General features: G+C 33.9%; 1 protein-coding gene and 1 long non-coding RNA gene across 2 annotated transcripts; one reads left to right on the top strand and one right to left on the bottom strand.

Moving 5' to 3' along the window:
• Positions 1-5,762: 5,762 nt before the first annotated feature.
• On the bottom strand, positions 5,763-13,095 carry LOC131797110 (uncharacterized). The gene is made up of 4 exons (XR_009341194.2): positions 12,584-13,095; positions 11,738-11,832; positions 10,756-10,833; positions 5,763-5,832 (listed from the first exon to the last, which is right to left on the bottom strand). It is a non-coding gene; the product is annotated as an uncharacterized lncRNA (long non-coding RNA).
• Positions 13,096-14,661: 1,566 nt separating this feature from the next.
• On the top strand, positions 14,662-16,302 carry LOC131797058 (neuropeptide SIFamide receptor-like). The gene has a single exon (XM_059114674.2). It carries the CDS (start codon positions 14,662-14,664, stop codon positions 15,832-15,834), a length of 1,173 nt encoding a protein of 390 aa, XP_058970657.2. The 3' UTR covers positions 15,835-16,302.
• Positions 16,303-16,546: the final 244 nt, after the last annotated feature.

Here is a 16,546-nt window from a genome sequence, read left to right as displayed (position 1 = left end):
GCTAGTTTGACCACTTTAACCAGTTGAACCAATTCAGCTAAATTGAGCATTTGTCCAGTTAAAGCAATTCAGTTAGTTTGACAATTTTAACACTACGGATTTTTTAACAAAGAAAAACAGGTTTAAAACGTAGAGAAATCATCCTTTAAACTTGGATAGTATCTCTTTTAATTACCAAACACCAAACTGTTGAAGAACAACTTAAATCAAAATCTTTCAAAAAATTTTTTTAAGTCGAAAGATACAATAAAAATACGGTAATATTGCAAAGCAGCAGCCCGTGTCGAGAAAGTACAGCAATATTTTGGAGCTATAAAGAGACACATTTTGCAATTTTTTATTTATTAAGAATACAAATCTTCATTAAATGGTTTCTAGCTTTGCCAAAGGAATTCTCAATAGTGAGATAACAGCGTGGTTGTTTTCGGATTATGCTTTTTTTCCATTGCAACTATCGATCTGATGTTTCAACTCGTGCAGCAATGTCAAGGTTAACATCTTTCGCATTGAAGATGCCCGGGATTGCTCTATTGCTAAACAGATCCTTGACTCTTTTTGCAAGATTTTTTCTTAGTGAAAGAGCTTTTTTTGAAAAAACAAAGACAGCCTCTAACACAAAAAGAGCATTTCTAGACATGGATTCAAATCCGACAAACTGTGATGGGAAAGTAAAGTCTATCGAGTCAGAGAATTTATTTTCAATAATAGAGATAACTTGTTCAAGGGCATATATATATATGAGATATTAATGTTGTTATCCTTTGCTAGCTTCTGAATCAAATTATTTATCCATGATCAGAGAAATTTTGAAATGAACGATACCTTTCGGAGAATATCTTAGAAGCGCACTGAACGAAACGAAGGTGATTTTTGAATGTTTTACATCTTACGGGATTTATTTGCAAACAAAATCAATAGCGTTCTCATTTTTTTTTCAAAAGCCAAAAAACGTTAATTGGCTTTTACCTTCATTCTAAGTTCCCAAAAAAGTTAATTTTTTTTCAAACACTATAAATTCAGGAAAAGCAAAAATATTACTGAAATTTACCTTTAAAAGTCTGCCATATTAAGATAGACCGACAAAAGAGTTGACGAGCTAGATCGTGACCTCTTATTGTAGAATAATGCAGACTAAGGTAGTCACCTTTTTAGTGTTACGGATATCTATATCTTTGCAAACGTTTCGAAGCGAAGTCTTTTTACAGAACTCTACAGAACATGTTTCTTTTTCTCATTTAGCTATGCACTGACACAAATTAAACGGCAAATTTCAATGTTAAAAATTGTGCTGCAAAGTCAAGGTTCTCCTCTTTTAATTTAGGTTGCCTCTTGCATTGTGTCAAAAAATCAGACTTTCTCCAGTGAAAGTGGATTTTTTTTCTTTAAAATTGAAAAAGGATAAAAAATAAAACAAACACAAAAAGTAGTTTTTAACTGAAGATTACTGCTGAAAAAATTTTAAAATGTCTTTTCGAGTAAGAAATATGATGAAAAAAGTTAAAAAACTATAATTCGCTATCATTTACAAACGAACGAAGAACTGTATCAAATCAAATAATGTGGATATAAGTTCCTTTTTTAAGGATGAGATTTTTACTCCAAGGTAGCTACCGCTATAGGCAATGAATTCACCATCAACGAATTTTTATGTGAGACCACTGAAAATGTTTCACTTAGTTTCCGAAGAAAGTTTGGATATTTTGAGGTTGATTCAGATTTATCTGCAAACAACATGAATCTCCGCGATTATTTTTCGGGAAATTAAAAAATTAGGCATTTCTGAGGGCTCGACTTAATCAACCATTCTCTCTCTGGAAAGGTTTCAAGTACTTCCCACATATATCCTATATCCTATAGAAAACAAGAGAATTAAGGAACCATGCTTGGAGCAGTAAATACTAATATTCTTCCAATCGAAAAATTATCCTTTAGTTAGAGTTGTGTGCGTCTTGGAAAAGTGCGTTAAAGTTGTCAAAGAGCTCTTCTAAAACAGCTTAAAATACTGTTCTTTTCGTAATGTCAATCAGCACACAAAGATTACATTGATATTTCGACGTCTGTAGTAGCAAAATGCAAATTATCTTCCTGATTGTTTGATAAATTTTGTCAGAAACTATATGGTGAGAGGATAATGAAAAAATTCTAAACTGAATAGGAAAGGGTTTGGTTTTCTTTAGAACAGAAATGTCTTCATCTGTGAAAATGGATTTTTCAATCAACAGATAAATCACAGGAACTCAAAAGAAATTTGTAAAACGTATTTAACATCTTAATAATACAAAAGATCATGAAAGCTACATAAAGGAACAACGGAAACTGAAAAAAAAGCTGAAAAATTTTTTTCAACAAATAAGAATTTCAATAATTTAAGCCTTTACATGGAAGTCTTCCTAGAAAGATTTTGATGTGTTCCTTTGGTGCTCTAGCTATCTATCAGCCCATCTGTCTATTAAAATGTGCACTTTAGAAATATTTACCTTTCTTAACTTTATTTTTCTTCAAAAAAGACAAAAATGCTTCATTAAAAAACTTAGAATTTTTGCTGAACGGAGGTAAAGTTTTCGTAAATAAAAAAATTACTTTAGAATAAAAATTTCAGTTTTGTTTACAGTTATAAAACAAGCATCTAAAAGTCATTGGACCTCTTTAATTCCAAACAAACTACTTTTAAAATAAGTTTGAGATTGTTTTATCGACAGTATCTAATTTCTTAAAGTTAAGTTAAAACCTTAACAGCAGACAAAGTTAAAAAAAGGTATTTAAACAAACAAAACGTCATCAAGAAAAAGTTGTGAATGCCTTTGAAAGAAGAATTGCTCCGCATGTCGGATGTTTGAGGATGATTATTTTTACATTTCAACATTTTTTTCCGAAAGACATTTTTCTTTTACTATGTTTCCTTTTGCTTTTGATTCGCCTCTGTGTTCATGTGGCAATGCCTGGCTCGTTCAACGACCATATTCTCTCATCCTTTTGTAACTTTAAGTTGTAACAATTCCGAGCAGCTTAAATCTTAAAATGAGTAAAAATTCATCTAATCATAGGAGCTTTGAGAATTTTTTTTCTGAAAAAAAAATTCAGATGATAATTCTCGGAGCTCTTAAATGTGAAATAATTTTTACTCTTTTAAAGATTAAAAGGAAAAGGAAAATCGACCAACGGGGCCTTGACCCCTTGGAGTTGCTTCAACAATTTAAATTAAACGACGGCGGGGATACGGCCGTCGTTTAATTTGAATTGTTAAACGTGCACTACCGCTAGACCACAGAGGCTTTTGGTAAGATTACCCTGTAAAATTACACTAGAAGTAGGTTGGCTCCCATTGTTCGTAGAAACAATGGCTGTGAATTTTGTTTTATTCTAATTGTTTTCATCCTACTGGGACATGTTGCTGTATTATGTTCACCTTCAATTCTTGTTTACTCTTTTGCAGGTTGCTTGAATTTTATTATTGAAGAAAGAAAGTAGAGAAAGTATGTAAGGCTCTGTCAAAGTCAATAACAAGAACTGTCAAGTAAAGTAGGAAATTTCAAGTGTCATCTTACTACACTGAGTCGTAAAAAGTTTGTCGAAGTCGAACTATGCGTAAGTGAGTCTATAAAATTCATTATGATTCAAGTGGAGTTAGCAAAAACATCTAAGAAAATTTGCTTTGTTTGGAGTAAAACAAATTTAAATTAAAAAATTTATTCTAAAGGCGCGAGTGAAAATTCATTCGCAAATCTGTCAGTCTATTAGTAGTGCAAGTGAGAGCACTGAATCTGTCAAAGATTAGAAGGAAAAGTGCTTGTTGAAAGTATTTCAAGGATAAATCTAGTAATAGCTTTAGTCCATCTGCAGAGGTTTTTTTTTAATTTTTCAAAGCTTATAAATGGTTCAACTGAAAAGTTGCTCAAACATTTGTCGTGTCAAGCCGTAGACGTAGTGATAGTAGTATTTTTAAAAATGAATGAGTCCAACAGTACTAGTACAATTTAGAATCTGACAAAGTCTAGTAATAGCAATACAAATAAACATCATTTTAGAATTTTGTCAAAGTGTAGTAATAGTTGTTCAAAATAAAGTCGTTTGAGAATCTGACAAAGTCTAGCACTAATAGTACATATAAAAAGTCATTTCAAAATATTTTAATAGTTGTACAGTTATTTTAAATCTGAAAGTCTGGTAAAAGTGCAATATAAAAGTTGTTTTAGAAAGTCTAGTAATAGTAGTACAAACAAAAACTCGTTTGAGAATCTGTCAAAGTCTAGTAGTAGCAGTACACATAAAAGTCTTCTCAAAATATAGTATTAGTAGTATAATTGAAAAGTTCTTTTAAAATCTGAGAAGGTCGAGTAGTAATGCAATAGAAAAGTCGTTTTAGAATCTGACAAAGTCTGGTAAAAGTAGTACAAATAAAAAGTCGTTTGTTTGAAAATTTTGACAGTCTAGTAAGAGCAGTACAATTTAAGAGTTCTTTTAGAATCTGACAAAGTCTAGTAATAGTAGTGCAAATAAAAAGTTGTTTTAGAATCTGTCAAAGTCTATTTATAGTAGTACAAATGAATAGTCGGTTTAAAATCTAAGAGTAGTAGTGCAACTAGAAAGTTGTTCTACAGTCGAGTAACAGAAGTGCCAATCAAAAGTCTTTCAAAAATTTGTGAAAGTTTCACAGTAGTAGTACAATTAAAAAGTCGTTTTAGAATTTTGTCAAAGTCTAGTAAGAGCAGTACAAAGAAAAAAGTCGTTTGAGAATCTGACAAAGTCTAGTAAGAGCAGTACAAAAAAAAGTCGTTTTAGAATTTTGTCAAAGTCGAGTAAGAGCAGTACAAAGAAATATGTCGTTTGAGAATCTGACAAAGTCTAGTAAGAGCAGTACAAAAAAAAGTCGTTTTAGAATTTTGTCAAAGTCGAGTAAGAGCAGTACAAAGAAATATGTCGTTTGAGAATCTGACAAAGTCTAGTAAGAGCAGTACAAAAAAAAGTTGTTTTAGAGTTTTGTCTAAGTCCAGTAAGAGCAGAACAAATAAAAATGTCGTTTGAGAATCTTACAAAGTCTATTAACAGTGTAAATAAGAAGTCGTTTCAGAATCTGTCAAAGTCTAGGAATAGTAATGCAATTGAAGAGTCGTTTTAGAATCTGTCAAAGTCTACTTATAATAGTACAAATAAATAGTCGCTTTAAAATCTAAGAGTAGTAATGCAAATAGAAAGTTGTTGTACATCAGTCAAGTCGAGTAACAGAAGTGCCAATCAAAAGTCTTTCAAATATTTGTGAAAGTTTCACAGTGGTAGTGCAGATAAAAATTCGTTTTAGAATTTGTAAGTCTTGTCATAGTAGTGCAAATAAAAAGTCGGTTTAAAGTCTAATAACAGTAGCGCAGTTAAAAAGTCGTTTTATTATCTGTCAAAGTCTAACAGTAGTAGTACAAATGAAGAATCGTGTCATAATCTTTCAAAGTCTCTCAATAGAAGTGCAATCGAACATTCGCTACAAAATCTAACAGTAGAAGTGCAAATAGAAAGTTGCTCTGCATCAGTCAAAGTCTAGTAATAGAAGTGCAAATCAAAAGTCCTTCAAAAATTTGTTTAAGTCTAGCAGTAGTAGTGCGAGAGAAAAGCATGTCAAAATTTAGAGGTAAAAGTGCAAGTGAAAAGTCGTTCTGTAATCTGTCAGTTTCATTTTACTTAATTTAATCTAATGAAGGGAATTATTGTGTAGCTGCAGTGTTAGTAAGAGGACGGACACCAAAGGCAATTCGATTTCAGTCACAGTCTCAACTCCAAAGTTTATTCAATTTTTTTATTTGTATTTTTAAATGTCTTGAACTTCCTCCTTGTCAGGGTTGAAACCTTAAAGAGATCGGAAACAGATATTCAATTTTAAAAGATCACCACAACAATTGCATTGAGAGTTTAAACTACAAACCTTACATACATAAGATCTAATACTTGAAATTTTTGTTGAGAACGCAAATTAAATGTTTTATGCTAATTCTAGTTTGCACGCTTTCCTTTTGGTCCCTTTGAATAAAACTCATATGCAAGAATCGCTTGCTTCGAGTTTTATCCTTGAGTGGCAAGAAATATTGGGACTGGAAAAGCTTACCTCAAAATCAAAGTGCATTTTTTTAGAGGAGAGCAAGTCGATAATAGAACTGCATATCAAAATGTTTTCTACACAGGTAGAAATTGGAATCAAGTGCATGTCAAACATTCTCATGAGGGTGATACATGTACTGGGTGAACCTATTGTTTTTATGAACAATGGGAGCGAACCTACTTCTAGTGTAATTTTGCCAACTTCTCTTACCAAAAGCCTCTGTGGTCTAGCGGTAGTGCACATTTAACAATTAAAATTAAACGGCGGCTGGATTCCCCCCAGCCGTCGTTTAATTTAATTGTTAAAGCACATCGGAGGGGCTCAGGCCCCGCTGATCCGATTTCCTTTTAATCTTTAAAGAAAAATTTTAGTTGTTTTTAAGATCTCCGAGAATTTTTTCTAGGGATTTTCTGTTTTGAGAGAAAAAAATTCCCGGAAAAACTTCTCGGAGATCTCAAAATTAGACAGATTCTGATTTAGAGAGTAAAATAAAATTTACGTCTGAAAATAAAAAATGATGGTGAATGGCCGTCGTGCCATGCCCTGAAGACATGCGCAAACCACGGAAACACAAAGCCAAACAATTAACAAACGTAAATGGGAATTCCACAACAAGAACTGGACAACGAGAGGAGGTTTGTAATATATCTGGTGAAAAAGTGCACCGTAAAAACCTCATTTGTAAACTTAGAAAATATGAAACAAACCTATAATCCTAAGTAATGTTGGCACCTTAAAAACAATAATGGAAATGATGTTCGCAAATTGTAACTCCAAACATTTGCTTCTCCCTACTAAATGCAGTCACAACTTTTGATTCGTAGTTTTCAGGGTTAACAAGTTTTAAAATGAACAATGCCAAATTACTCGCGAAAAAACTCGGTTTAGTTCAAAAGTACATTTCACATCAGAGCGTAAATGAGAATATTCAGGAATTTTAATTATTTCTGTTTTGTATTTAATTTTCATTTGTATAGAAATTTACAGCAATGGCATTGATTTACAAGTGTCCCTTTTTTCATTCACCGCGAAAAAAAAACTCGAAAAATAAATCGTTTGAGTTGTATGACTGTTTTGTCCTTCGCAAAGTTTGCCGTTCAAATATATTATTGGTAATAATTCTTGTTTTGCGTCAATTTTTTTTTACTTGAAACGAATATTGAATTTTTCAGAAACGTTTGTGACTTACAATTGCTCTCTTTTCTCTACCATTTTCATTGAAATATGTCCTTAGTGAGTTCTAATAGCAAAGTTGAGAAATCTCCTTGACGTTACAAAAGATTGGGTCATTTCAAGTATTATTAGAGAATATGTCCACCTTTCATGCGAAAGATTTCTCTTATAAAGAAAAATCACTCCTTTCACCCGACAAGTTTGATTTAAAAGTAGAAATCTTCCCTTTTGCTCTCACAATTTGAAACAACATGAGGTGGTCATCAATTCCTATTTTTGCTGATATATACTTCCGTATACATATCCTCATCTGACTCGAAAGGCCTTTTCATGAAAAGTTTGAAGATAAATTATACGCACACATGACATGTAAAGAAACCTACAGAGTTAATAGGTAAAATTTCACAGCGATATTTGACAACCTTGTTCGTCTATAGATGACTCTCCAAGCGTTCTGTCTAGTATGTTTTTTTCACCATAATTGAAAAGCAAATTTAACTAATATTTTGGGCTTTGTCTAGGATGAGAATAGTTCCAAAAATTTTCCCCCCAGGGACGCTAAATATAAAGATTTTAGACCTATTTTGTTATGTGACAAAAAGATAGCAGTCGTACAATAGCAAACCTTAAGGCTTGCTTCTCAATCGAAAAATTTGTGGAAATTTAAGTTTTCTTGATCGTCACGAAAAGTAAACAAAGAATAGAAAATCATTTTGTTCTAAGAACTACTGAAAACTCATCAGCTATCCAGCAGATTCCTTTCTCTCAGTCAAAGCGTTCACACTCAATACTACAAGGATATAGAGCTTTTTCGAAACTTTGTTTTCGGCGATGTATCTATTACGTAAATAAAAATAGATGCTTCACAGTAGAACTGAAAATTTAAAGAAATAACGATACAACTTGTCCATTTAATCTCCAAAAACTTTTTTCAGCAAAAATTTTTCGTTTCTAAGATATCTAACGGGGTATATTTGATTTTTTTTTTGTAATTTTTCAAAGCGATATAATTGTTGACTTGAAGGAAAAAAAATAAGAAATATACACACAGACACTCGCCTTTCGCGATCTTGAACGATCCTTTTGCTAGGTTTAAAGAGAATATGATTTCATTTCAAATTACATAAGTTGTCTTCGTTGTTTGATTTATTGAAAACAAAAATCTAACAACTTACCAGGCGTAGGAGCTCATTCCGTATCGAAATTTCGCTTATGTTTGGTTCTACCACATAATTTGACTTACACCCGCGCAATAACAAATATCGCAAATTTCGGTTGAGAAATCTCCCTTCTGAACTCAAAACCTGTTTATCTAGTTTTACGAAATTTCCCACCGTCATTTGCTACAATTTTTTTATTCTTCCGGCATTAAAGTTTATTTTTTGAGTTCAAAGATAAATTTCAGGTCACATTGTAGTTGAAATAATTTTTGATTCAAATTATTTCTGTTTAGTACTTAATTTTCACTTGCATATAATTTTCCAGCAACACCTTTGAAATACAATTGTCTCTAAATAAAAGCGTTCCATTTCTATTTAAAAAAAAATATTCAACCTTAAATTGTTATTTACGAGTTTCACTTTCACTAGGCATTAATTCACCTTGAAAACTCATTTTGGAAAAGAAAATGAATCGTTTGTGGTGTTTGGTGTTCGAAAAAACGATGAGCAATATTTTGTTTTGCATCAATTTTTTCACTTGAAAAGACTGGAATTTTTTCACTTGAAAAGACTGGAATTTTTTCACAAACGTTCGTAGCTAACAATTGCCCCATTTTCTCATAGAAGGTACCATTTTTCATCAAAACGTTTCCATGGTGAGTAGTGATAACAAAATTAATAACTTTACTTCAGGATACCAAAACTTGGGTTATTTTAAGCATTATTATCGCATAAAAAAAAACTATCACCCTATCACCCTATCTTTTTGGTAACACAACACTATTTTCTGCTTTTGTTGATTTGTACTACCATGTGAAACATACTGTAATCTCTCATGAAAAACTTCATGGAAAGGTTAAAGAATCATTCTAAGCGCACATGACTGTTAGGAAATCTATTGAGTCAATTGGTGAAAATTCATGAGATGGTTCATAACCTTGCCGTCTATAGACGACTCTCCAAACGTTCTTTTGTTTGTTTGTTTGTTTGTCTGTCATTCCTTTCTGTACCATGCTTGCAAAAGCAACTTAAGCTGATATTTTGGGCTTTTTTAGGAAGAAAATGGTTCCAAACGTTCCACCCTTAAGAGACACTCAATAAATAGATTTTAGGCCTATTGTAGTCTGTAAAAAAGAGAGCAGCAACCCTTGAGGGACGCTTAATCGAGAGAGTAATGAAGACATACTTGTTTTCTATCCAAATTTTTCTTGCTCCTCTAGTGAAGTAAACTAAAGAGGCAAACTCGAGTACTGAAAGTCATCAGATATGCAACAATTCCTTTCCTTCACTTAAAGCATTTATTTTCAATATGACGAGTTGTCAAAAGTTTTTTTACACTTTGTTTTGACGATGTATCTGTTACTTGAAAAGATAGACACCTCACAGTGAACCTGAAAGTTTACAGATATTGTAATTTGTGCAATTAATCTTCAAAAACTAATTACGGCACGAAAGTAGATTCTTTGTTTACAGAATATATTCGAGAAGGTACTATTTTCATTGAAAGATCTCCTTAGTGAGTTCCAATACCAAAGTTGAGAAATCTCCTTCTTGCTACAAAACCCTGTTTTTTAAGTATCATTAAAGAATATATAATATAAAAGTATAAAAGAAATTGCAGTTTTACTAATTATCTCCAAAAGCTATTTATGGTTGAATGGAAAATTCATTGTTTCTACGATATTCCTTTTGATCTAAAAGTCTAGTCTGCTCGTCTAGTTTTATGAAATTTACGTCTCTTTCATTTTGCAAAGTATCTTTTGATTCCATCGGCGCTGCAGTAAATTCCTTTGAAAAGTTTCTTAACACAAGAAAATCGACATTATGATAGCTTTGATTTTTTTTTGTAAAAAAAAAAATAGATGTCTCATGGTGAAACTGAAAATTTAAAGAAATAGTATTTTTTTCCAAATGATCTCCAAAAAATTTTATGGTTCAAAAAACAATAAATTCTTTGTTACCGAGGAAGTGATGAACGCATGGGAAAATTCAATTCCAAAAAGCTTAAAAGATGCTGCAAGTTTAGCGTAACAATTCTCAAAGGTAAAGCATTTTTGTTAATACAATGAAATAAACCTGTTAAAACTGCTGGCTTCTCTTGATACTAATAATCAAAACAATTGGAACAAAATATGCGCAGTGTTTTCTTTATTTGGAGAATTTACAACAGAATTAAAAAGCACCTAAGCAATTATACTAAAGCAATTATTCAGCGAAGGCGAAGTGAATATTGTTCAATAATCCCATGGTAGCATTCGTTGTAAATTTGGCCACGTTCTCCAAGTTACATTATAATGGATTTCTTTGAGGTACTAACCAATAACAAATTGAACAACTTACGTGTAGGTGAGGTCGTTTCTTTTTCCCAGTTTGCAGTCCTCTTTTCCAAGAACACTTTTCCATTTCCGTGGTTCTGTTCTGCAATCCAATAAATACATTGATAATTGACATGACAAGCCAAATAAACCAACAAATCTGACACAAATAAGACAAAAAAAGAGAAAAAAGCCGCCAATTATTTGTCTATCTATTATTTGCACTGCTGGTTTTGTTGGGTCTTAATAGTCGCGATTTTATCTGGCGTCGGCTAGAAGAATAATTCGAGAAGTAATTTGTTGGAACAGGTCTGACGACAGTTCTTTTTCAGAACTACCCTTGCCCGACCATCACACTAAAATTTCTCGAAAAAAGTAAATTGTTTAGGTCGAGACGGAGTTAAGGGGCTCTTCAATGTTAACCTAAGTTGAAGCTACCCTCAAAACTTAGCAACTTATCAGTCACAATTCATTAAAAAATGAATTGAATTTGTTCCACGATATTATTTAGTTCCAAAGACTCAAGACTCGTTTCAGATTCTACAAGAAAAATAGTATTTCGTGTGCAGCGTGCCCAAAGTTCCCCTTTTTCCATTAAATGAGCCCCTTTGGCGTTTGAACCACGTCTCCACAAAAGTTGTCACATGTCTAAAGCCGATTCTTTCGGAGTGGTTTAGGAATTAACCATAAAATCCCTCTCTTTTTACATTTTTGGTTTTCCTTCTCCAAACTTTTAATTCACATTTAAACTGAGTTTCCCACGAGTCCAGTTTCTTAGTGGTAAAATCATGTAAATTTAAAGCTGAGAGTAACACGGTTCAAAAGTTAAGCAACAGCAAACAAGAGGTAAGAGAACGAAAATAAAAACACTGCCATATCAACGAAACAGTTTGGAGTAGTTCAAACAATGGCAGCCTACGACGAGTGTTTTGGCGCCCTCCTCACCTATACTTAATTGTCACGATTTGCTTTGAAATGCCATTAATGCAATACAATAAAGAACTTACGTTAAGTTTCGTTCTTTTACATCACTCCGTGCATTCCACATTCCAGCTTTCCAATCTTCTTTTTCAATCTTAATTTTTATTTCCTTCTCACGACTCTGTAAATCCGATGAGTACACTGATTAAATAAAATGTCGCACACCATTTAATGACCGTCCATGCTAAGAATGGCCGAAGGGAAAGGACTCTTAGAAAAGATGCAGAGTGATCCAGCTTAATTTTCTTTCTCAAAGAGGCATTTATCGGTAGATTTTAAGCATTCATCAGTAAGTTTTATTACTCATCTCCACCTCTTTTTTTCTTTTTTCCTTACTTTTTGCTTAAGGTAAGCAGTTTACGTGGTTAGTACGAAGGCTGGCATCTCGCTTTTCACGAATTCTAGGTACAAAATATACACCAAATATACATCGCACAAAAGTTTACGTCTAAAAAGCATGATCCATGAACGATGAGAACCAACGGCTTAATGGAAAATGTTTGCACAGTTACATATGGATGGCTTCTATCATTTACCACGTTCTAACAATTGAAGTCGTCATAACCGTTGGGTCTCGTCGTTCATTACTTACGCTACTTAGGGTCAAGTTTTTGTAATCGAGAGTATATTGAAGTTCATGTTTGACTTACCAATCAACAACAAGTTCGCAGTCCATAGGATTCCTGCATCTTGTATCATCGTAGTCCTTGAGAAAAGACTCGAACCAAAACAAAAATATTCAGAATAGGGAATAAGACGTCAAAATCATTTTCCTTGTTATGTTTTCATTTATATTACACTTTGAAACTAGGAGTACCGAAGCACTTACCATAAATCTGAGAAGAAAAAACTGTAGTGGTCCTGATACTTACTAGTATTCAGTAAGGTAACTCGATAAACCCAGAGCACAGAGTCCCAAGGTACCGCTTAACTATGAAAAAGAGGACAAATTCAACTTAAAGACGAGATAAAATTTTGTTGAAGAAGTTCTCTCTGGCAACTTTTAAAAAGATGTGATAAAGTCGACATTTAAGACGAAGTTATAAGAAAGGTCGAAGTACAAGAATTAAACGCAACGACATAAGCAAATAACCTATCAAAGTTCTGCACATGTTCATTCTCTCACCTCGTGTAAAGTTACTGGTATTCTGCAAAAGTATACTAATATTTCCATATTTGGCTGCTGATCGTGGGAAAAGGAAACAGTCGTCTTAAAAATACTCTTAGAAACAGTTACGAGCGCAGAAACCGGCAGAATATGTCAAGTTTCTGTTCGAAGAAGCAAAACACGATAACTTCTTGAACCACATGTCACACTGACCCAAGGTGTGAGACAAACATGAATGAATAATTAATTTTTGAGACAATTTTGTCGTGCCCTTTGCTTTCTGCATAAATTGATCACAAAAAATTCAGAGAATGTATATTTGCCCCAATAGTTCTTTGTTAGGATTACATCTGAAATAAAAAAAAACCTCATAATTCATCTATAAACTTATTTCAGTTTTCCGATTAAATTTAAGTCCACAAATATAATTTACGGCCAGACGGCTCTTTCCGGACCAGCTTTAGTTAACCTCTCCGTCAAACCCTCAGCCCTACACATGTCAGCTTTCATTATGATTTTCTACAAGATCGGGTTGGTGAGGCCATGCAGGTCATATCATTATGGCCGAGCGAGAAAATTTTCTAGTCCGGTCCTCCCACTCAGTCAATATGTACATAGGGTCTTAGGGTAATTCAGTATTAACAACTGAGTTAACAACGTAAATTGGCCACCGTAACTGAAGAGTTTGGAAACTGACGTTTCGAGCGTTAGCCCTTCGCCAGAGCGATTGGTTGCAAAAGAAGTATGTACGATAAGTAGATGGTTGATGTTACGCTCCTGTTCGCCCCATTGCGTACCTCCCTTGTACAGACATCTTTTTTTTTTTCAGCAGAAGCGCGCACGGGGCCGCTCAGGTCATAATTACGATAATTCGGATAATCACCCAGGGAAAAGCGATTGAGATATAATACCAAACTATGCGAATTTTGGGAGAAAAAGCACATTTCAAGGAACGACGTTTCGGCCTCTCCAAAGCCATTTTCAGGTTTTTGCAAAATACAAAAATTTAGCACATAAATATAATGGTTAAATACAATAAATCTTATCACAAAACATGAAATTATTTTCAACTTAAATATTTCAATTGTTGTAATTGTGCAATTTTAACATGACATAACCCTTGTTACATTCTTTTCCGGTTTTTTATAAATATTATATTTATATGCTAATTTTTCTTAATTCTAGATTCTACTAGAACTTGAAAATGACCTCCAAGAGGTCGAAACGTCGTTCCCTAACATCGCCAATCTTTATTATAAAGTCTATATCAAAGAAATTTGAAGGCTCAATCAAGCAGCTTTGTTGCGTAAAATTCGTCAGTGAAACACAAGATTAATCAGCCTTTATTCATTTCCTCCTACTATGACGACAGATTACATTTCGCAAACTGATTGTTTTAAGTCAAACACTGAAAATGTATTATAACCGTATCGATCTCTGAAAAAATGATGACTCATCCCACTGTCGCCGATTTGCAAAAATTTGGATTGCTGACTAGTCATCGGACTTGAAGCTGAAAAGATTATTTACCTCACTAATCGAAACTGAAATTTATAATTTTTTTCTCAATATTGTATTGAGGTAAAACAATTATAAATTTGGGTCAGAAATGTCAGAAATGACAGACAAGCTAGTTGAGTTACGTAGATGCTGAACGAAGATAAGTTTTCATCAAAAGAGCCGACCTTTTTGAGTGGCAGCTAAATACTAATTTATATTATTCATCGTTTTATTTTGCAGAGGAGGCGGTCAATTTTTATGATAATTTCTCAGTTATTTCGTACCGAGCGAGAAGAATTTCTTTCATAAGTATTTACTGCCAAAAATTACAACTTAAAACTAATGGAGGAATCAACCTTGAACTGCATAAATTCGACGACTTTTTCACCAACTACTCGGGAAGAGGAGTGCTTTTCCAGAGATCCGATGCCATTGAAAATCATCCGAATTTGTGCTTATTGCATTGTGATCTTCGTCTCTTTAGTTGGTAATCTCTTGATAATTGCGGTGACGAGGAGAACAAAAATGACAAGTAGAAAATCTATCCATTATCTGATTGTGAACATGGCCATGGCAGACATATTTCTAACAGTGTACATGCCTCGGATGATAGCTCTGGCTTATGTGGGTTACGAATGGCAGATTGACAACCTGCCAGGCGAGATATTCTGCAAAATTTCAACACTGCTTAGTCACGCTTGCATGACTGCATCGATTCTCACTGTTGTGGCAATCAGTTTTGATCGGTTTTTAGCTGTTATTTTCCCATTACGATCGTCGCTCCTCACAATTCCAAGAACCAAGATGATCATAATTTTCATATGGCTCACGGCTATTGCATTTCGAGTACCCATGGCATATTCAGCAAGCCTACACAACTTGAACGGAAAACCCCATTGTGTCATTGTCCTGGATGAGACATTCGGTGATGGAACCAAAAAAGTCTACTACTTTCTAAATCTCTTCAGCCTTTTTGTGATACCATTCTTTATCATTTTGATTTTATACACTGCCATTTTGGTAACTCTAAAGAAACGTAAACCACCACAAGTTGACACTACTCTGAATATAAACCCATGGCAACAGCGTAAAGAGGAAACTACAAGAAGAGTCCTACAACTGGCAACAGCTGTTGTGATGGCATTTATAATTTGCTGGTTTTTGTACTTCATTCGTCTTATCTTGTTCTCCTACAACGTCGATGTTTCATGCCATATTTTATTTTTGCGCCTTTTTCTCGCCCACTCTAACAGCGCCATCAATCCATGTCTTTACGTGGTATTCAGTGAGAGCTATCGACACGGAGTCAAAAATATCATCTCGCAGTATTTTCCAAAACTTTGTTGGACAGAAAATTATGTTTTACCATCGTCCGCAGCAGTTGCAAACTCTAGAGCTACATATCAAGAAAAAGCCGACGGAAAATTTCCCCATCAACGAAATTGTAAAGGAGACAGTGCCATGATCGCAGAAAGGGCAATGGAGAATTCCATTTCTGATGAAGACGCAGTGTAAAAAAACGCGATCGACGCCTGGCGCGGGAAAACGCGAGTAACCAGGTCATGACCGGTTTTCATCTTTCATCAAAACTTTGGCTCAACATATAAACGAGATAACCTCCGACAAGAAGGGAAGTTTGTCTATTGTGCATTATTCCTCTGTCTTTCATTAAAATTACCTGACAGTTCCTTGTTACTAGTTCATTCCCCTTATTGGAAAGAAGAACTGTTAGAATGAAATGTCTTGCCTAACAATGCCGACTCTCACCCGTGGCTGATTGTGAGCTGTGATTAGCTCGAAAGGAAACTTACGCTTTCAAATCAACTAATCAGACGTAAGGTTCACGCGAATGCTGACTTGGTCATGTGCCCCATTGGCCTTATGTATATCTTTGTTGTCTGCATGAATGGCTACCAATAGCAGTTAATTTTATGAATTGTTACAAATAGCAGTTCATTTTACGATCCTCAATCAGTCATAACTGCTTAATTGCAATGCGTTGTATATGCATCTCAATAGTGACCATAGGAATTTGTTGTTGCATAAAACTAGTCACTAAGCAGAGCGGGAAATGTTTTTCTGATCAGGTAGATAGGAAAAGGATACAAACGTAATTCCCCTAGATATCATTAAGCAATAGTTGCATAAAATAAACTTTGATGCGGTCATTTCATTGATAATTCGTGTCTAAACTTGAACCAATGACGTCGATTATTCGGAGCGTCTT

Source organism: Pocillopora verrucosa, chromosome 9, assembly GCF_036669915.1.
Source record: "Pocillopora verrucosa isolate sample1 chromosome 9, ASM3666991v2, whole genome shotgun sequence".
NCBI lineage: Eukaryota > Metazoa > Cnidaria > Anthozoa > Scleractinia > Pocilloporidae > Pocillopora > Pocillopora verrucosa.
The sequence above is the reverse complement of the archived record's forward strand: the minus strand, read 5'-3'. Positions and strand labels throughout refer to the sequence as shown.

Coding starts and splice junctions, on each gene's coding strand:
- LOC131797058 (XM_059114674.2), top strand. CDS start 14,662: ATGGAGGAATCAACCTTGAACTGCATAAATTCGACGACTTTTTCACCA.